The sequence below is a fragment of the Coregonus clupeaformis genome, chromosome 17 (genome assembly GCF_020615455.1).
Source record: "Coregonus clupeaformis isolate EN_2021a chromosome 17, ASM2061545v1, whole genome shotgun sequence".
NCBI lineage: Eukaryota > Metazoa > Chordata > Actinopteri > Salmoniformes > Salmonidae > Coregonus > Coregonus clupeaformis.
In genome coordinates this window covers 9,091,610-9,114,303 of record NC_059208.1, presented here as the reverse complement: position 1 = coordinate 9,114,303, position 22,694 = coordinate 9,091,610, and the positions used below count along the sequence as shown (strand labels likewise).

Genomic DNA, 22,694 nt, shown 5'->3' with positions numbered 1-22,694 from the left:
AACGTCTGAAGATTAACCTCATATAAGGTGGTTTGGCACATGGCGCCTCCCGTTGAAATTCAACCTGTTGATCAAACTATATCAGAGTATCAGAGAGTAAATTGTTTTGTTTCTTTCTTATATTCTGACTCAAACAAGAAAGTAATATGCAATCAACACCAGAAAAATATAACTTCAGTATTATGTTTTTTTTTTAAACATTTGATATTTTTATATGATCTTGAACCATTGCACTTAGCTACTATAATATTGGCATTCTAATACACTTGCTAGATTATAATCAGTAATTCATTTAACAAGGGGTATACAGATGTTTCTAATGAGTTTTAGAAGTTTCTGATGTTTCACTGACCTAATAAGCAAGTTGTTTTTAGCTGGGTTGTGTTGTCCATCATGGATTACAGTGTGGTGGTCTTCATTTTATGAAAATGTTGGGATAATTTAACCCTTGTAAATTAACTATTCTATTCTAGTCTGAAGTGAAGTCTAAGTTTTACTTTATTACCAATGAAAAGTTTGGGATTAAGTGGGATTCATGTTGATTGATGTGAATTGAAGACAGGTGTTCTGAGTTTGTGTGTGACATAAATCACTGAAATAGGCCTAAAAAGACTAAAACCGATTTATTCTGAGATTTGAACTGTAATGTTCATGATATTGTTGATCATCCAGATCTAATTGTCAAATTGAATTGACTCACCAGGTGTTGACGAACCAAACATTTCTCCCGAGACTGTCCACTACTACTTATTCATTCTTACGCAAGAAAAGGATTTAGGATTTATTTTCTTTTGTTATTTTGTTCTGTCTTTGTTTGTTGTTAACTTCCGCCAGCGGCACAGCACCATATGTCTATGACTAGGTGATGGTGGTTTGTGAGACACATTTAATCTGCGAGAACATCACCATCTTGTTGCTGTCTGTCTATTCCACTTCTAGGATTTACAGAGTCAGATTAGAAACCCCACGTCGTCATAAAGCTCCTGCCCCATTCGGCTGGGAGGGCGCTGTGCGGGTGGGGTGGGGCTGGGCGAGTACGTGCTAGGAGTTGTACTCTAGGGGTGGGCCCAAGGACTCGGTATATAAGACTCATTCTACCAACATAGCCCCTACCTGCTCCGTACACGACGTTGTTATCGTATCGGTATCAATCGTTTAATTATTAATTTAGACTAATTTAACATAACGCTGAATTAATTACGCTTAGTGCTGAATTGATACGTAACATTTTGGCTTGTTTCCAGTCTTTTCTTGTGTTTTTTTTTGCCTTCGTCAGCCTTTTGTATGTGCCTACCTGCCTTCGGTGCAGTTGTTGGCCATTATGAACTACTGCATGCCTGACATGTATGAGATGCCTCATGGCGTGGGCGGTGGCTACCCGATGCAGGGCGGTGGGGAATACTGCATGTATGGAGGTGATGGTCCCGGGGGATACTGTGAGCCCCAGCCCATGCACCCCATCCACCCTCCCTGCATGGAGCAGGCTTGGCCCCCCAACCAGCCGTACGCCTGCTCCTACCCAGGACCCAACCCTGTGTTCAAAAGTGAATACTGCAACATGGAAGTGCCTCTCGGCCATTACCACCACCAGCCTGACTACTATTCTGAGGGGAAGCCTGACTTCTCCCACATGCAGTGGATGCAAGAGGTCAACAAGAAAGGTAGGGAGTTAGGACTAGGGAGTAGTGCTTATGGCAGTACAACCTTGAAGGTACTAGGGATTATTGTGATGGCATGACAAGCTGAAAGGTAGGGACTAACCCAGTGGCGTGATGGGGTGACAGCCTGACAGCTTGTGTTGGAATGCAGGTGTAGAGACATGTGACAGGTGCACAAATATCTCCTGTTGATTAAGGACTAAATCTGACCTGATATTGTTGTATTGTATGTAGTGTGTAACGGTATTTGATGTATGATAGTCTCTAGTTTGGCTTGAACAGTGCTTTATCTAGTTGCAAACCGTTGCAGTGTTGAACCTTGCTCGTATGTGTATATATAATATCGTAGTGACTCTTGGTACACTATAATCATAGTGATTCTGATACTATATGGTTATTAACACCTAAACGCTGAGTTCTGTGAGTTTATCGGTTGGTAAGTCAAACCATTAGCACAGTTTGTAGTTATGTACGTTTAACTATGTATTCACTTTCAAACTAAGCCACCTCTTAAAGTTTAAAGGCAAATTCAGGCCACCAACATATGGTTCCATGGACTTTGAAAGACTTGTTGACAAACTTCTGAGTTGTCAGTATGTCTCTGCATTTGATTGTCCTGAACAGTGTTCTTAGCGTCTGTCATAATGGTTTGCAAGTAAATTCACGGGTGGATATTAATTGTCTTGACGCCCTGAGCTCCTTCGCTCAGGCTTTAGTTTGGATTAATTAGAGTAAATCCAAGTTGACCTAAGGTGTCATACCATGCCAGAACTGACCCGGAGCCAGAGGACCTGTTGCATTTTGTGCTTTGTGTGTGTGTATTGATTGCTGGTGCAGGGAGCAAGCCTACAGACAGGGTAACAGAAGGCTGGAGCGTGCTGGTTGATGGCTTGGCCCTGACTCCCCTCGACTCGTATTGATCATTTATTGACCTCTGTCCCCACCCTCCTCCTCTCCTCCTACCCCCCTCCCCTCCCGCAGTCTGACGGCCCCCCTGCATGCCACCCTGCTCGTGTGTCCGGGCTGGATCACCTCTCTCAGTGGGCTGAGCCCCCAGCCTTGCCCTCACTGACCCTACCTTGTTAACTATGCTTCTTAACTTGTTAATGCTACACGCTTTAGGCCCTTTTGGAGAACTTTGTGTTGAAATGAATGATGTCAATCTTAAACACATCTGTTGGAATTCACCTCTTTGTTTCTAAGTTTCTGTGTCTAAAAAGATCATGTTCAGTGGTCTGCTTGTGGTCAGACAGTAGTAAATTAATACTTTATTGTCCCATAGGGAAATCTGTCTGGTAACAATACAGGCATTCCTGGCATACATAATTGGTTGTTTCTGAATGCTGTTTGTATCCAACATAAGTATAATGTCCCTGTTAACGGATCTTCACTGGCCTATATAATGTGTTTACGGTTGATATCTTTCTCTCTTGTTAGGGTACATCCCCAGTTACCTGGACAAGGACGAGTTATGTGTAGTATGTGGGGACAAAGCTACAGGATATCACTATCGCTGTATCACCTGTGAAGGTTGCAAGGTAATACAAACACTGGACATATGTATTAATAACAAATGTAATAATACCAACACTTAACTCCTTGACATGGTTTCAGCAGTATCCATCAAAAAGGAGAAATTCAGTTGATGGAAAGAGATGATAATTTAATTCAATGAAATATTCCATTACCACTACCACCACCAACCTGACATTAGACAGATATAATTGTTTTGATCATTGTGTTCCGGAAATTCCCTTTAAACATTTAGTTGATACTTTTTTCCCCAAAGGGTTTCTTCCGGCGGACGATCCAGAAGAACCTGAACCCGACGTACGCGTGTAAGTACGAGGCGAAGTGCATTATCGATAAGGTGACCAGGAACCAGTGCCAGGAATGTCGCTTCAAGAAGTGCATCGCTGTCGGCATGGCAACAGACTGTAAGTAGTATTCTGCTTAGTTTAGTTCCCCAGAATAACTTTTAGAGAGGATGTTCCCTCTTCTAGAGGGAGATGTATAATACATTTATAATAATGTAGCGTTCATATTTAATTGAGAGGACATTCACTACCACCGCTATGGTAGCTGGGAGAAAAACGGATTAAACAGATTAACTAACTAGAACTAGTTCTGATTGCTCTACAAATGTGTCTCAATATATACGCTTCAATATACCTGAGAGATCTGCTAACTGAACTTAATGACCATGCCTGGCCTGCCAGGTGGCTCATCACGGAGAGCTGCTTAACCTACCTATTTCAGAGTACAGAGAAAGGGAGAACTAATGTCATGACTCCTCATAACAGGAATAGACTGCCTCATTCATTACTCTTTACAAACACTCTAAAAAGCTAATTCATTCTTAGATCCCCCAAAAAACAGTTTTATTGTGCAATTTCTATCATGCGTTCTCTGTTTTTACTTCTGTTATCGAATTTGTATTATTATTTATTTATTGACAAATAATGTTTTTAATGATGGCTATTATCAGTGTAAATATCAGAGGCAGAGTGCATATGTTTGAAATTGTATATTATATGTATTGTAAATTGTATGGGGCCATACTTGCGAACATTAGAAAATTGCAACTCCAAATTCAAGGTTTACATGTATCCCTCTGGTGGCCGAGTTGACCTATTTTAAGAACTGCCATTGGTTTGTGGAGAAAGAGTTTAAGATCTTTGATAGGCTGATGAGGAATTTGTTACAGGAAATATTCACTGCCACCTGGTGATGTTAGCATAGGGCTAACATGTGCCAGGTTATCTGATGGGAGCAGCTACAATGTAGAGTTCTATCACGTGACACTATGTCAACGATTTTAATTGGCTGATGCTTAAACTTAACCTTGAACTTAAACTTTTTAAATGTTGTAGACTTACTCTCTTGCTTCTTTTTGCGCTTGATCCCCTCCCTCTTAACCCCCTCTCCGTTCGTGACTCCTTTGACCCTCCCTCGCCCTACCACTTCCACCTTCCCCCTGATCCCTAACACCTCACCCTCCTCCTCCTCCCCTCCTCTACCCCTTCCCATCCTCTACACCCCCACCACTCCCTCCCAGTGGTGCTGGACGATAGCAAGCGGCTCGCCAAGCGGAAGTTGATTGAGGAGAACCGTGAGCGGCGGCGGAAGGATGAGCTCCAGAAGACGGTGTGGGACCGGCCTGAGCCGTCCCAGGAGGAGTGGGACCTGATTCGCATGGTCACAGAGGCCCACATGTCAACTAACGCCCAGGGCAACCACTGGAAACAGAAACGCAAGTTCTTGGTGAGACGTCTCCTCCGTGGCTGACAGCGTCTAACCAACCATGTCTGTTCTGTGAAACATTCCCAGATCCCACAAATCCTCTCTTGTCCCCTTCCCTACCTGCCATCCCATCCCCAACCCACCACTGTTTACAACGTTAATATGGCCATGTTTTTTGTATCTCCTTGTAGAATGGGGAGAATTAGCTGGATGCTGGAGAAAGTGTGTTCCTCAACGCAGCAGACACTAACTTAAAACGGAACAATCGATTCCTGTTGTTTTCTTCTTTCTCTCTCCTTTAAAGCAGTGTTCTTTAATAATCTAACCAAATACTAAAAACGAATAACTGTTTATTTCTATCTCTCTCGCTTTCTCTCTCTTTCTCTCTCGCTGTGTGTAGAGTAGTACTTACATTATAATTTCACTCCTCACATTTAACCAATTTATTTTATTTTCCATAAAGTCTAATCGTCCTCTGCAGATTGAAGTCTGTTTCAGTTTCTTTGACTCTATCCTGGAGTTTCCATGTAGAGATTACACAAGGCCTAAGACTATAGACTGTTGAGTAGGCCACATATACAGAATAGAAAGATTGAATTGTAATTTGTCTTATTTTATTATAATTTATTTTATGTATTTATTTTGTATTAGTAATAGTTCCAGAGTTGGCTAAATAGCTAATTTTCATCTGTAGTCCCTGTGCAGGCATATTATTATATAGTATTATATTAGTATTATAGTATTATTTTATACTATATTATCGTAATGTATATCAGCTTTGATAAACTCAATTGTGAGCCTTGACATACAACAGTATAATTTGTATCCCCCCCCAAAAGAAAAGTTTATGAAAATGTTTTACCTGAATACCTAGAATTAAATATACGTTTATAAGTATAAAACAAATGCTTCAGCTTGAGCCTAAATCTTGTCATGGAAACTCCACTTTGCATTTTGTGTACTACTCACCTGTTTTCTCTCTCTGCACTTACTTGTCTGTCATCTACCTGTCCTCAGTTTAAACATATTTTTTTTTAGTTGGCTTGACACGGGTTCCTCATTGAAACGTTCTTCACAATCTCTGTTGATTGTCCAACAGGTCGAGGAAGCAATGCTACTTAATGAAATAACATGTAATTTATTCTATACTTCTGACCAGAGTGCAGTGGGGGTGAAGGAAACCAAGGTAAGAACTAGTAGACCAAATATAATACTGAGTTTAAATACTATCAAAACGCTTCTCAAATCGCACCTGCTATAACTAGCTATTATATTATAGGCTGGTGTTAAAATACAGTGGTTCATTCAAATTGGTCCTATTTTTAGACATATCTACTACTCACACACTGTTTGTATTGCATATTTTAAATAATTTTGTGAATTCCTTATCAGGCACTAAATTATTCACTACCGAAACAGTGAAAAAGTTGCAATTAATTAATAAGGGAGAACCATGCATAGTATAGATAATTTTGATGAACCTTCTATTACAGATTAATTTGAGAAATGTAATACAAAATGTGCAAAATAGTAAAAGCAAGATTTTTAAACTGATTTTCAAAACATTTACATTTAATTTTTTTGAGACATATTTCACCATCAATGTCAGGCTTTGACCAATGGACAAGTGTCCCTGTATTCACAGACCAAGCTTCTTGCACACTGTGGCTGCGTTTACACAGGCAGCCCAATTCTGATATTTAGACCAATCAGATCAGCTCTGAAAAAGAGCTGATGTGAAAAGATCTGATGTGATTAGTCAAAAGACCAATTAGGGGAAAAAATATCAGAATTGGGCTGCCTGTGTAAATGCAGCCTGTGTCGTACACACTTTGGCAGATTTGGACATGTCACTGTGTAACTTTTGTGGGGGGAGGGATTAGGCTGAGGACCTTGTCCACTGTATACCATATTGTAGCAACCTTAACCCAACACTTAAACCTCTTGGCGTAACGGTGAAGGTGTTAGCTTGACTTGACAGTCGCTGAACCTGGGTTCGAGTCCCGGTTGGGGCTACCCCCCGAATTCGCTACAATATCATGTCCTCCATTTAAAGCCAGAAGAAGCAGTTTCGTCCAATTACTTTGACTTCCAGGAAGAAATAATTATCTATGTCTTTAATGTAGATTATCTTATCAGATGTTTTTTTCAATAATAATATAATATAATAATATGCCATTTAGCAGACGCTTTTATCCAAAGCGATTTACAGTCATGTGTGCATACATTTTTACGTATGGGTGGTCCTGGGGATCGAACCCACTACCCTGGCGTTACAAGCGCCATGCTCTACCGATTGAGCTACAGAGGACCAATAAATGTAAAGAAATACAGTGGATTACCAATCAAGTGTCAATTACCAAAACAATCATGTCAATACCAAAATGAACTGAATTGTTTTGGTTGTGGCCGTTTCAGTTTAGACCATTTAGACTTATTTTGGACTATGAATCCCTATAGTTACCATATGGCTAGCTAGCTACTGTATCTTTTGGACATATATTTTAGTCCCAAAACAATATATATATATTTTTTTATATTATATGTTAGGTATTGACACATCATGTGGCTATGATGGAGAGGAATGCAATCCCATTTCCTGGTTATAGTTGTAGGGATGTGGCTTAAGGTACAATCATTCTACAGTATTTTAATGTGTGTGTTTCGGTAGTGACATACAAAGTGGGGAAATAATTTTTCTGAGAAAGATTTTTTTACAATAAAGTATCAGTATCTTTCAATTGAATAATAAAACAACTCAATATGTTCTATTAAAATAATAGTGTTAAAAATAATTAATTGCTTTGTTTTCAAACATTAATTTTAGGAGTCAGGGTGGGGGACAGCCACCCCTCAATAGAAAAGGGTATATCAACAATGATTTTGCACTATATTAATTTAACAATATGTGTGTTATTGCCTTGGCATGAATTAGAATAGATCATGATGCTAAAAATATCTTAAGTTTGGAGACTTATCAGGGTTTTTTTAATAGTTATTTTGACAGCAATTTGAACCACTTCTGTAGAATGACCCATATACACTGCATGGCCAAAAGTATATGGACACCCCTTAAAATTAGTGGATTTGGCTATTTCAGCCACACTCGTTGCTGACAGGTGTATAAAATCAAGCACACCGCCATGCAATCTCCATAGACGAACATTGGCAGTAGAATGGCCCGTACTGAAGAGCTCAGTGACTTTCAACGTGGCACCGTCATAGGACGCCACCTTTCCAACAAGTCAGTTCGTCACATTTCTGCCCTGCTAGAGCTGATCCGGTCAACTGTAAGTGCTGTTATTGTGAAGTGGAAACGTCTAGGAGCAACAATGGCTCAGCCGCGAAGTGGTAGGCCACACAAGCTCACAGAACAGGACCGCCGAGTGTTGGAATGAGATGTTCAACGACCATATACTTTTGGCCATATAGAGTAGCTTTAAGTGCTGTGCATACAGTATGTAGCTAGTTCTCCGCTAGCTGTGACAGTTGAAAGGCATACATAGAAAAAGGACTCTTAAAGGGATATTATTATTATTTATAATGAGTGTTTTATGATTTAATCAATATTCCTATTGATTTAAAACCAAACCAACAGAAGCTGGGGGGTGCTGTACACAGTGCTTTGTCCTCTGCTACTCAACTCAACTCAATCTGGGCTCTTTGCTTACACACTCGCTCTACTCTCTATCACTCTTATGTCACTTCTGGTCAGAAGGAAAGTAGTTGAATATGTTATAATAATAATAATACCGTATCAGTGGATAACCCTAGTCAAAGACACTGCCAACTGAGGATGAGAAAATGAATGGCTTGCACTTTGCACTTTCTTGAGTATTCCCTCCTGTTTAAGTTTCCCTCAAACTTTCTTCCTTTTCCCTCCTGAACAACGGTCACAGTGGAAACGCTGTCCACTTTGTTTTCATGTGGTGCAGTTTTACTCGTTGACCTGTCTCACGCCTAGAGGAGAAAGAGGAGACCGTGTTGTGTGGTCTGATCTTTCTAGCTGCGTCTGAATTCACACCCTCCTCCCTAGATAGTACACTACTTTTGACCAGTGCCCTATGCTCAAAAGTACTGCACTATATAGGGTGCACCCTATTTCAGACGCACCCTGTGTCTTAAAGTCTTTTAGTAGTCTGTCCCTGTTGGACGTACCTACATGCACTGAGCTGTGTCCTCCATCCTCCTCTTGTCGTTTCAGCCCGAGGACATTGGTCAAGCATCGGTCATAAATGCACCTGAAGGGAGCAAAGTGGACATTGAAGCCTTCAGTCAGTTTACAAAAATTATCACCCCCGCCATTACCCGAGTGGTGGACTTTGCCAAAAAGCTGCCTATGTTCTGTGAGGTATGTAAGAACAGTTATTTTACTTTATTGAAACTAAAGTGTAAAATGTAATTATTATCAAGTTATACAATTTTTAATTGGGGATGTGTGTTTCATATTTTTGTTCTCTTTTCATATGATTGATTTCCTGCTTACCATTGAGAATGTCAATAAAGATATTGGTTATAAAACACTATAACTTAAACAGAAACAAACTCAAGTTAAAAAAACATCATCAACAACATAAGCAATTTCACTAAAATAGAAACTAAAAAGAGAACTTTTTAAATGTATAATTAATTCAATATTTAGTTTATAGTTAAATAGAAATTGTGTAAATTATGTTTTTGTTTAGTGCTATATTTCTATTTGTCTTAAAAACTCAAACTAATACTAAAACTGAAATAGAAATGGTCTCAAAATGTAAAACTAAACAAAATCAACATTATTAATAATATATCAAACCAAATAGCAAAACAAATAAAATATTTACCATGGGATGTACAGAGTTCAGTTTGTAATAAATGCTAACACTACTAATATATGTGAACATAAATGGTCTAACATCATTTCTGGAGTATTTAGCTCATGCTCCTTTTTCCTTTTCATTCTTACAATCACATCAGTCGTTCATCTTTTGTGTGCAAATAAATCAATAAAAAATCTACAACAATGTTTGCTCTCTGTGTTTGTCTCTCTCCTCCCAGCTGCCTTGTGAAGACCAGATTATCCTATTGAAAGGCTGCTGCATGGAGATCATGTCTTTACGGGCAGCCGTTCGCTACGACCCCGAGAGCGAGACGCTGACTCTTAACGGGGAGATGGCCGTGACCCGCGGCCAGCTGAAGAACGGAGGCCTGGGTGTAGTGTCGGACGCCATCTTTGATTTGGGCGTGTCCCTGTCGTCGTTCCACCTGGACGACTCTGAGGTTGCTCTGCTACAGGCCGTCATCCTCCTGTCCTCCGGTGAGAGAGAGAGACATGCTTGCCGGCCCACACACACACCTGTTGCGTCACCACACTACCAGACAATTGGCCCCTTGTTTTCGCTACACGCAGGCTTTTGGGTTATATCACCTTATAAAAGCGTTTTAAAGGGCAAGGGGGTCATGGCCATTGAAACTGAGGGGCCACAGTCCAGCAGCAGTTTTATCCACTTGTAAGTTGACAATATAAAATATATCGCTTTTTTACGGATAGTTAATTCAAAGATATCCTTTAAAAGGTATCCCTTTAAAATATTTGGTGAATTTGAACGTATCTGTTAAAGAGTGTTCAAAAACGTTCAAAATAATGTTCTTTAATATTCTATATCGTGTTGTTGCTCATTTTAATTTGGTCATGACCTGCCATTTCAATCTTGAACTAGTTAGCAAGATGACAAGTAGGTTACATTAAAAGTAGATTAGGGAGGAAATAGGAATACATTGTGGGTGAGACAGAAAGAGAGCGGCAGGCCCCTGAGTTCAAACACATAGAGAATTGGTCGAACAACACGCCATATTAACCCCTGTCCCGTGTGTATGTAATTCTAGAAAGAAGATTTACATTAACAGTATATCATGAAGCGTACATTACACATCTATAAACACACATGTAGCTTTAGCGATATGATGTGCTAATAGATGTGTATTCTTTATGATATACACTTAAATTGTACACAATAAATATATATATATATATATATATATATATATATATATATATATATATATATATATATATATATATATATATATATAATATATATACACTGAGTGTACAAAACATTAGGAACACCTGCACTTTCCATGACATAGACCAGGTGAACCCAGGTGAAAGCTATGATCCCTTGTTGATGTCACTTGATAAAACCACTTCAATCAGTGTAGATGAAGGGGAGGAGACAGGTTAAAGAAGGATTTTTAAGCCTTTAGACTATTGAGACATGGATTATGTATGTGTGCCATTCACTGTGTTGAGTGTGTCAAGAACTGCAACGCTGCTGGGTTTTTGAAGCTCGACAGTTTCCCTGGTGTATCAAGAATGGTCCATCACCCAAAGGACATCCAGCCAACTTGACACAACTGTGGGAAGCATTGGCGTCAACATGGGCCAGCATGCCTTTGGAACGCTTTCGACACCTTGTAGAGTCCATGCCCCGACGAATTGAGGCTGTTCTGAGGGCAAAAGGGGGTGCAACTCAATAGTAGGAAGGCCTAATGTTTTGTACACTCAGTGTATATATTTATTCATATACAATGAATTGTTAGCAAAGAGCATGTAGTTCCTGATGCTTTACCACCACATTAAACCAACCGCCAACCCCCCGTGAGACCTGCAGCAAAACAGTCAGTAAGCAATGAAACAGTCGGTAAAGCCAGTAAGTCAGTGTCTGCCGTCCTGTTTTCATGTTTGATTAACCACAGTCAGTCACACGTCAATACTGCAATTAAACAGTCAGTAAAGCCTTGGTAAGTGTATAAAACAGTCAGTAAAGCCCAAAGCCAGTAAGTCAGTGTGTGCCGGCCTGTTTTCATGTGTGATTAACCACAGTCAGTCACACGTCAATACTGCTGTTAACTTCCACCAAAGGTCTGTTTAAACCCATTAGGCCAATCTTTCACGTAGCGATTATCAGGGATTACAGAGCCCACCCTAGGAAAGGAAACCATCTAATGATGAGACTACAATGGCCGTCCGGGGGATTGACGTTCAAAATCAATAGCTTTGTGCAGGGGCCACACATCTCCCTCCCTCCATCTCTAAGACGATGCCACTCTGTTCTGTGAAGCCATCGATCTCCTATTATATCCACATGCACAGATTGTCTGCATTGACTTTTATAGTTGTGAAATCAATGGCAAACGTGAACCAATCTGCTATTCGTTCTAATAATTCTGTAGCATACTTACTCAAAACTCAATACTTTTATTAATCGGATGTTCTGTAAATCTATCACACATGCAACCCCTGGAGTGACTCAGTAGTGCTAATGAAACAAGCTAGCGACAGATTACAGGACATCCGATTAATACAAGTATTGAGTTTTAGATTTGGGGTTGAATTAGTATAGAATTTTTCCATCTACGTGACAGTAGGAAAATACAGTACAGTATGAAACTCACCCATATTCATCCTTTTTTCCCTTCTGTCCATCTCTCTCTCCCTCCCTCCCCAGACCGTCCGGGGCTGACCAGCGTGGAGCGTATTGAGCGCTGTCAGGAGGAGTTCCTTCTGGCCTTTGAACATTACATCAACTACCGCAAACACAAGGTGGCGCAATTCTGGCCCAAGCTGCTGATGAAGGTGACAGACCTGCGGATGATTGGGGCATGCCACGCCTCCCGCTTCCTGCATATGAAGGTGGAGTGCCCCAACGAACTCTTCCCCCCACTCTTCCTGGAGGTCTTTGAGGATTGACGGACAGACGGAGGGACAGACGGGCACACACACCCTGCTGAGGTGTGTGTCGGAGTGTGCGTGTGCGTGGGCGCTCTAGGCGTCTTGGGACACGTTGTTGGAACTCTCATTAGCACTACTGAGTCACTTCATTCCATAGCTTAGGTGTAGCCTAGCTTCTCTGCCTAGTTCTTATGGATGGAACCATCCCTTACAATGCGGGTACATGTGAATAGCATTTTCTTTGGGGTTGTCTTTTGTAAATGTTTCACTTCTTCTCAGTTACTTCTCTATAGGTTTTTTGTGTTAATTGTACAGTCAGTCTGCTTTTTGGTGATTATGTCTAGTTGCTATCGTCGACAGTGCTCGTTCAGTCAGTCATACGAACCATGCAACGTGTAGTGTTTCATTTTAGTCCATTTTAATACAGAGTGCTGACTCCACCAACCCTGAGAAGGTCAGTACTGTACAAGACAGTGACAGACAGCAGAAGCCAGTTAACCTGCATTATTCCCTTCCTTTTCGTATTCTCTTCCTACGATACTTCCCCAGTCAAGGGATGTGGAGTAGCTTTCATACAGGTGTCCCTCTGGTGCTGGTGTTCTGTGAGAGCTATATCTATACATGCTCAGTGCTGCCATTCTGCAACATTCAAATACACTCTTACTGTACTCACATCCTTCACACCATAGAAATAGAAATAGTAAAACAGGCATTCCCATTCAATCAATTTTCTGTAATGATATGGGTGGACCTGCAGCTATTCTTGTTCTAATTCAATTTCTATGATTCACACCACAAGCTCCCACCTGAGTAGACCCAGTCACATTTCTAAACAATGGCAAGGCACAACACTAAACAACTCATCCACGAGAAACAGCTAGCTAAAAGACGTCTTGTTTCTCCCCTTCTCCATTAAACCTAAATGATCAGGACAGATATAAAAGCACACTTTGAAATGAAGTCAGGAAAAAGACTAAAGCCGTTCTATAACTATCTATTTTTTTTGAATGATGCCACTCATGCAGTGCCAAAAAAATTTGGGAATTCATCCAACCATATTGGATTTGGTTTCCCAGCAACCAGGATGCATGTTCTAACCTGACCTGATTGGCTATCAGTGACTTCTTTTAGAACCTAGAACATGCTTCTAGAACATGGACAGACCAGACGGACAGACAGACACTGTGAGCTGTGATGCAGGCAGAACCTGATGACTCACAAAATCCCATGGGAACTATTGAATTATTGATGTTCATGCATTATATTATATTCTCAACATGTGAGTTACTGTAAGTGATGATGGTGATGATGCACCCTCCTATAAGGACTGGTTGGTTCTATGATACTTGCTAATTGGCTGATTTATGCCTGTATGAATGACATGTGGGCGTAGTCAGGGGGTCAAACCCCTCCTATGTTGACCACAGTCAGTGGAATTCTGTATTCTGAGGCAGAGGAGAGAATCGTTGCCACTAGGGGTGTAACGGTACACGTATTCGTACCGAACCGGTACGGGGACGTCGGTTCGGTCCGCACTGTGAACCCAAATGAATATATTTTTTAAATTATTTTACTAAATTAAACACTAGGCCTATAGGCTATGCCATAAACTGCATTGTATGCCTCTTGAGTAAATATGAGCTGAAAAAACATTTCAGGCTATTCCGCTAAAACAACTAGAACCTATGTGCACCTTGTAATCAACATTGAAATCTTAATTGGTGCATTTCAAACTGTCCTTTTGTGAGGCACAGCCGGGAACTAGTTCTATTCGATGGTGAGTGGTGGGGTCGGTAAACCAGAAGGATTCTCCATCATCGTTTAAATCTCCAGTTTGGGAACGTTTTGGATTCCCAGTAGATTAAAACGTCAATGGACAGAGAGAGTATGTCGCCACTGCTCAACGAGAATAGCCTATGCAGCTGCCAACACCTCAAACAGGTTGACACATTTAAGCCGACTTCACCCCAGTATTCCTACCACCAGAGCAAGATGGAAACGCAAAAAAACATCAACACAACTTCGTCTCCCCTCTGTATTCAAGCAGCCCTTTGCAGCTGATACTGACCGGGCCACAGAAATTACAAGAGCGATAGGTTTGTTTATAGCCGCGGATATGCACCCATTCTCGGTGGTTGAGAATAAGGTGTTTCAGCACCTCGTAAAAGTGCTCGATCCACGTCACGAAATTCTCCCTCTCGCACCCAGGTAGTACCCACTTTATATAAGCAAGCTAAAACCGAAGGTGGCAATGAATTGGCCAAAAATGAGTACCCTGCTACAGACACGCCCCCTTTAGGAGAGTCACACAAGTGCGCATCTTTTTCTCTTTGTAAGAAAACACTATAGCATAGTCCTATATACAATGTCTGAGCCATGTTTGCATATTGATTTCACACGCATATTGCACTTTATTTTAGTGTTGTTGTTGATGAGTAATCGGGTGTTTTCATTTAAGAAAATACAAAGTGTTGTTATTCCTGATAGTGCTCTGATCGGGCGTTATATTACTCATGATCATATATGGATTCAGGAATACCAACACTTTGTATTTTCTTAAATAAACAAAAATTAACTACAGTAACTGTTGGCATTTCATTTTCCCGCTGTACCAAAACCGAACCGTGATCCCAAAACCACAATATGAACCAAATCCTTATCACAGAACCGTGGTGAACCATTACACCCCTAGCTGCCACATGAATTTAATAAAAAATAAAAATAATAAAAGATACAGAGAAAAAGGTACAGAGAAAAAGCTGATGAGATTGAAAAACTCTTCAGCTTTTGCTCAATTTTCCTCTTTATTTTGATTGTACATATATATAAAAAAAATGATATTGTGGTTTGTTTGCAACTGCAAAAACAATGTACGCTTTGCGTAAAAATACATGTATTACTATTCAAGCTTCACACTACTCCTCAAAGCAGCTTGTGTTTTCTCTGTAAATGTGATGCCTTTCATAAAGCAATAGACTTTGCAGTGTTTGAATGACTAGGACCTCACAACTCTCACAAACTGCACAGTTAACAATGCACAGACAATCAGAGAGACAGACAGGAAATTGGAAACAGGAAGTGGCGCAGGGTCTAATTACTTCCTGGTTCACAAGTTGAACCTGGACATGGGCTAAATCCTGGACCATGGGCTAATTCAGTGGCCCTAGAATGAGTCGTGACAATCAGCATATTTGATGCAATCCGTTTTGAAAAAGGCAATGGCTGCACAGAATGGCTAATCTTGATCACAGAATGAGTAGTTCTTTGGGATGCAAGGTGATTTGTAGTCAATCTCAAACATGCACACTGCCGAATGTCACCTTATTCCATAAAATACTTCTTAAAGCGCCAGTGTGGTATTATCTCTCGTAAGAGTGGTCACTCTTAACTCAGTTACAAACCAATAACAACAAATGTTGCACCAATAGAAAAGAAGCTATTTTACAGTACTACAGTGGATAAAAGGATGTATATTTTCAGACTGCATAATTTTTTACAGATATTGTATGCATATTATGAACATTTTACTGTTTTACCTAAATAACGGGGGAAAACAATCCTTCTCTCAATTTCATTGCAAAACCACAACGACATACTGTTTTACATTTGTTTTAGATATAACTATGTGAACATCATAAACTATAAGAATCATAGAAGGATTGCAGTGTTAGTTTCACCTTGATAACATATCAGTTGGTTACTGTATGGTGGCTGGTGGCACATTAAATGGGGAGGACGGGCTCATAGTAATGGCTGGAACGGAATCAATGGAATGGTCTCAATCTCATCAAACATCTGGTTTCCATGTGTTTGATACCATTCCATTTACTCCATTCCATTCATTATTATGAGCTGCCCTCCCCTCACCAGCCTCCTCTGAACTCTATATATACTGTCAGGGAAAAAACAATACATACTGAAAAGTTGGGCTGGACAATTTGAATAAAGACGTTATAAATGCAAGACCAGCTCTATTTCTGACAGCATCACCAACATCAGCCAAGCAACTCCACTCACTGTTAAAAGAATAACACAATGATTTACTTGTGTATTTTCATGTCTTATTGTTTAAGCAGACAAATACCAACAATTTGTTGTTCATGATGTAGTAAACGTTTATATTGGACGACAAGTCTTTGGAGAGAGAGTGAAGTTATAGTGTGTGATGTTAGTGTAATTGATTGAGAATGAGTCTGAATATTACATGTTTTGGACAGAGTGCTTTGACTTGGGTGCCCTGGAAGAAAATATAATAATTATGAATTTGGATTCTCATGATTATGACGATGATGTTTGCACTTAACGTGAATTGGATGTTGAGAATAAAGATGGTTTTGAGAAAATGTATTCTGAAGTGGTTTTTTTGTTTGTAAAATGTCACACACATACACACACACACACACACACACGTTCCCAAAGGACAACCTCAAAATGTCTTGTCTCATGAAAGGGAACTAACAAAAATAATTTCGATAACCAAAACAAAAAGGGTTTCAAAAGGGGATCTGAAAGACTGAAAGTTGGCAAGCAACTAAAAAGGGGTTTCAAAAAGACCCCACCATGAGTGCCCACTAAATTTACCTCAGAGAAGACAAACTAACGGTGTGAAAACACACCAATTTAGGATAGGGAGTAAAATAAATATGGAATAAAACAAACACGCGAAAACGCAAAACTCCAGCTTCTTCCTGGCTAACTAAAGTGGAATCGCTAACGTGAGGTGTAGCTTTAAATACCTGCTGGGTCAGCACAGGTGAAACACATCCTGACTAACGGGATGACTCGCCAGCGTAGGTGTAACACATACTGACCAACGAGGTGACTCCAATCAGTGCGCGCCTCAGCAAACGGGCTAACCAACCTCGAAATAGACAGAGAAACCGAAACCCGTAACACACACACACAATCCTTGGATTACGTTTTCGACAGTCAGATCTATCATATCCTTATACTGATCATGATATTGCAGTGAAGATAGTGTTTAATGATAATTCAGTTCATGAGTCAACGTGATAATTGTGCAAACGCCTCACCATCCATGAAAGGGTCAGAGCCCCTAAAAGCCTCTCTCTAGAATGAAACTGAAGTGCTACAGATGTGGGATCTTAATTTGATCCGTTTCTCACAACAGGAAAATAATCCTTTAGCAACAGAAAATTTGAATTATTATGTGGATTATAATGAATGGACATTTTTGAAGGGGTTGATACATTTTTGGTTTGGGCAAATCAAGTTTGACATTTTAAAGTGGAAATTACAAACTCTAGAAGCCTTTTTAAACCTTGAATACACTACAAGTTTGCATTTCCTGTTCTGCAGGAAGTTTCCTTTAACAACAGGGGGATCAAATTAAGATCCTACACCTGTACACATTGCCAAGGCCACCATGTTCTTGTTTTTCAGCCTTTTTTTTGCCCTTTTCAAAACCATAATTAATTCAGTGCTTTGCCTCGGTCAGTATGAAACCTAAGGTTGATTCAGACCAAGCTGACATGAGATGGAGCCCAGATTTGATAGGGGTCATAACTTTCCTCATCTCAGGCATTTCATCCAGGTCTTATGAACCTACCTGAACTCCCTTATCAAATAATTTAACAGGCATAGATGGGGTTAGTTGAATGCAGATACTTAGCATGCAGTTTGTATGTGTGGGTGTAGGTGTTTGTAGCCTATGTGTGTGTGTGTGTGCGCGTTAACCTATTTGTGTTGTTTTGTAGAAGGTGGAAGGACTAAGGATGGAAAGGGCATGGTAGACGCAGACCAGTTTCATTAATCACTCAGAGAAGTGTTGTTTTTCAAAAGGCATAGAATGAGATCCTCTGTTATCCTGTAGTGGTGTTTCGTAGTGATGTTTTAGCTTAATGTCAAAAAGGTCAGCGGTCATTCCATGTTTCACATGGGAAAGTGTAGATAATGCCAAAAATGCAAATATTACATGCAAACAACACAAATATGTGTACGTGCGTGTATACTGTGTGCCTGTGTGCATTTGTGTGTAATATGATTTGTTTGCCCTCTGACATTTATTTTGACTCTATTTAATCTCTCTGCCTGGATATTTCTGTTCATAGCAGTAATCCTCAGACAAACCAGAACAGACTAACCCTAAATGAGATGTTCCATATAAAAACCTCTAAATCCCATTCTTTCTTTATAGACTCACTCCTATTGAATTACAGAATAGAGGCTGTTTTTGTCTTTTCAAAATAAAACAATATGACCCAATTAGGTAAAGTGGAAAAGTGAATAATGTGTGACTGCAGAGAGAGCGAGGAGAGAGAGAGAGAGAGAGAGAGAGAGAGAGAGAGAGAGAGAGAGAGAGAGAGCTGTTGCTGTGTTTTCAAATGTCAGGGTTCAGTTAGTGGAATCAGGCAGAACATTGGGCTAAAAGCTCTACAGCACCACACCATTCCTCCTTTTAAATTCACACCGAAAATACCACCTTTTATAAAAAAAGATGGCAGGACTTGAGCAACATCAATTATGATCAATTACTAAGTCATTCTGTTTAAATAATATTAAATAAAGCTACATTTTGATCAGTGGTTCATCTTCTATAAAGGGACAGACACAGACGGCTACAGGAGCAAAAATTCACCTTGTATCTGATGTGTCCATAAAAAACTCTTATGTCAACGGTTGGTTATAAGAGCAACACTGCTCTCTGCTGATTGAAGATTGTAGCAGGCCCTGGGATGATGGCGTCATTCTAGCATATTTAGTCAATTCTAGCATATTTAGGAAGCACGTTTCTATCCAGTTTTTATGCAAGCAAAGTCATATCGTCTAAAAAAAAGTTACGACAGCTGTGATGGAAATAGGAAGGTTCGGGTGTAATTGTATAAATGCCGAAAGATCATTTGTTTGTTCGACATGGTGGGATCTTTTTATGTCTGTAAAATTAATTATGCGGGAAATGGCAGTGGAAACGCCTTTATGTGCAAATATTTATATAATAACCATCATATCGAAGTAAATTTGGGAGTCACGCGATGATATGGTGTGTGGTCCTCCCACTACGAAACCATGCAGTTTATTAGGCTACAGATTAAACAAATAATGTTAAACTTCAAAGGGTGGTGATAATAATCTCATCATGTAGACTAGACTACCTGCACAGTTTACCCGCACAGTATCCGCAAACTGTTGGCTAGAGCGAAGCTACCAAGACCAGAGTAGGCACATTTGCTAGTTAACGCGACAGTTTTTGTGACAAAACTATCCGTACAGTTGAAAATGCTATGGAAACACATTGAATGATAGATTTTTATTTGGTACATGAACATTTAAGAGAAAAAGTACATTTTGTGTGCCCTACGTCATCACGCACTGATTTTTATCCGCAACAAGTTCATTTGGTGGAAACATACCACTGGTGGGAAAATTGCATATTTATGCTGATTCTAGAATATTCGCATGAAAATGTGTTGCCAATTGGATGGGATCCTAGCTACAGTCAATTATTAATTACATTAAATTCAAGAATTAGATTTTGTACTTTAATTGTGAAAAATGTCAGATTAAAATCTGACTCTGCAAGTAAATTAAGTGTAAGAATTGCTATCAAGAGATAAGTCTGATTCCTTTTTATATCAATAACCAGGTTTCCATCCAATCTTTGTATGTGAGTAAAGTAGTCTACATGTCCGATAGAAAATGTCAAGACTGGCCTGATGGAAAGGAAATTTGTCAGTAAACCTTCCCAAATGACAAAACAAAATATGCTAGACAAGGTGGGATGTCAGTAAAATTAATTATGCGAGAAATGGTGGTGGAAACGCTTTTAATGTGCAAATATTAATATAATAACTATCACGCGATGACGTGTCGTCTTCCCACTAGACTTGGGAAAGCATGCAGTTTATTAGGCTACAGATTAAATAAATGATGATGAACTCCACAGGGTGGTGAAAGTGAAAGGTGATCTTGATGCTCCTTTCCAATAAATATCGAGGGTCTTATTTTCGTGACATGATGATCGATGCTTGACTGCCATTTGACAAATAAAAATATTCTTATCCATAATAATCTCATCATGTAGACTTTACCAGCACTGTCTGCGAGCTGTTGGTTAAGGTGCACGTGTCAATACCAGAGTGTGCACATTTGCTATATAACACAACTTTTTTTGTGACAAAACCATCAGCAGAGTTGAAAATTTGTTATTTGTGTGCTACCTCATCATGCACAGTCTTTTATCTGCAACAAGTCAATTTGATGGAAACATCTCTGGTGGAAAAATGGGCATATTGTTTTTATGCAGATTTTAGAATATTTGCATGAAAATCTGTTGCAAATTGGATGGAACCTAGCTAATGGGATGCAAAGTTTAATATTATTGAGGACTGGAATACTTTTGGAAACATGCTTGCTTAACATTGGCATCATGTAGAACTGTTATTCATAAGCAAGATGGTTTGCATGTGCCTACAGATACAAAATACCTGTGTTGTTACACAACCTATTGTGCATGAATGTGAAGTAGGGTTTTACATGTGTTTCGCATAATAGTTTGAAATATGAGGCTATGACGGTGTGGAGGACCATACTAGGATGTAACTAGACTGAACAAAAATATAAATGGAACTTGCAACAATTTCAAATATTTTACTGAGTTACAGTTCATATAAGGAAATCAGTTTATTGAAATAAATTAATTAGGCCCTAATCTATGGATTTCACATGACTGTGATTACATATCTATTGGTCACAGATACCTTTAAAAAAAGATAGGGGCGTGGATCAGAAAACCAGTCAGTATCTTTCCTCATGTAGCACATAGAGTTGATCAGGCTGTTGATTGTGGCCTGTGGAATGTTGTCCCACTCCTCTTCAATGGCTGTGCGGAGTTGCTGGATATTGGCGGGAACTGGAACACGCTGTCATACTTGTCGATCCAGAGCATCCCAAACATGCTCAATGAGTGAAACGTCAGGTGAGTATGCAGGCCATGGAAGAACTGGGACATTTTCAGCTTCCAGGAATTGTGTACAGATCCTTGCGACATTGGGCTGGCCGTGCATTATCATGCTGAAACATGAGGTGATGGTGGCGGATGAATGGCACAACAATGGGCCTCAGGATCTCGTCATGGTATCTCTGTGCATTCAAATTGCCATCGATAAAATGCAATTGTGTTCATTGTCCGTAGCTTATGCCTGCCCATACCATAATCCCACCGCCACCATGGGGCACTGTTCACAACGTTGACATCAGCAAACCGCTCGCCCACACAATGCCATACACGCCATCTGCCCGGTACAGTTGAAACCAGGATTAATCTGTGAAAAACACACTTCTCCAGCATGCCAGTGGCCATCGAAGGTGAGCATTTGCCCACTGAAGTCAGTTACGACGCCAAACTGCAGTCAGGTCAAGACCCTGGTAAAGACAACGAGCACGCAGATGAGCTTCCCTGAGACGGTTTCTGACAGTTTGTGCAGAAATTCTTCGGTTGTGCAAACCCACAGTTTCATCAGCTGTCCGGGTGGCTGGTCTCAGACGATCCCGCAGGTGAAGAAGCCGGATGTGGAGGTCCTGGGCTGGCATGGTTACACATGGTCTGCGGTTGTGAGCCGGTTGGACATACTGCCACATTTTCTAAAACAACGTTGGAGGCGGCTTATGGTAGAGAAATTAACATCAATTTCTCTGGCAACAGATCTGCTGGATATTCCTGCAGTGAGCATGCCAATTGCACGCTCCTTCAAAACTTGAGACATCTGTGGCATTGTATTGTGACAAAACTGCACATTTTAGAGTGACCTTTTATTGTCCCCAGCACAAGTTGCACCTGTGTAATGATCATGCTGTTTAATATGCCACACCTGTCAGGTGGATGGATTATCTTGGCAAAGAAGAAATGCTTTCTCTCGCTGCTGATTGTGGCCAAACCCCAAACTATTTCTAAATGAAATACTGTGTGTCCTGAAAACAAGTTATAGGAATTAAGCTCTTCAAGTGGAAGACAATGGAACTGGATCTGTGAAGGACTCAAGCTTGTCAAGCGGAGTTCTAAATAGCTGTGAAATTTAACCTGAGTAATTGTTGCCTATGTTATTGGTTCTCAAAGTTGGCTA

General features: G+C 40.1%; 1 protein-coding gene across 7 annotated transcripts in view; it reads left to right on the top strand.

The window, feature by feature from the left end:
* LOC121586557 (thyroid hormone receptor beta) overlaps positions 1 to 15,596 on the top strand; it is a 151,405-nt gene extending 135,809 nt beyond the window's left edge. For 2 of the 7 annotated variants that reach the window (XM_041903328.2, XM_041903329.1), the window contains exons 6-12: positions 3,096 to 3,196; positions 3,448 to 3,595; positions 4,717 to 4,922; positions 6,001 to 6,087; positions 9,106 to 9,252; positions 9,939 to 10,197; positions 12,392 to 15,596. In XM_041903328.2, coding sequence (XP_041759262.1) covers positions 3,096 to 3,196; positions 3,448 to 3,595; positions 4,717 to 4,922; positions 6,001 to 6,087; positions 9,106 to 9,252; positions 9,939 to 10,197; positions 12,392 to 12,633 — 1,190 coding nt within the window. In that variant the 3' untranslated portion in view covers positions 12,634 to 15,596. Of the gene's footprint in view, positions 1 to 1,112; positions 1,662 to 3,095; positions 3,197 to 3,447; positions 3,596 to 4,716; positions 4,923 to 6,000; positions 6,088 to 9,105; positions 9,253 to 9,938; positions 10,198 to 12,391 lie in introns of those variants that run through there. The other 5 variants (XM_041903326.2, XM_041903325.2, XM_041903330.2 and 2 more) reach the window with 5 other exon arrangements.
* The last annotated feature ends 7,098 nt before the right edge of the window (positions 15,597 to 22,694 follow it).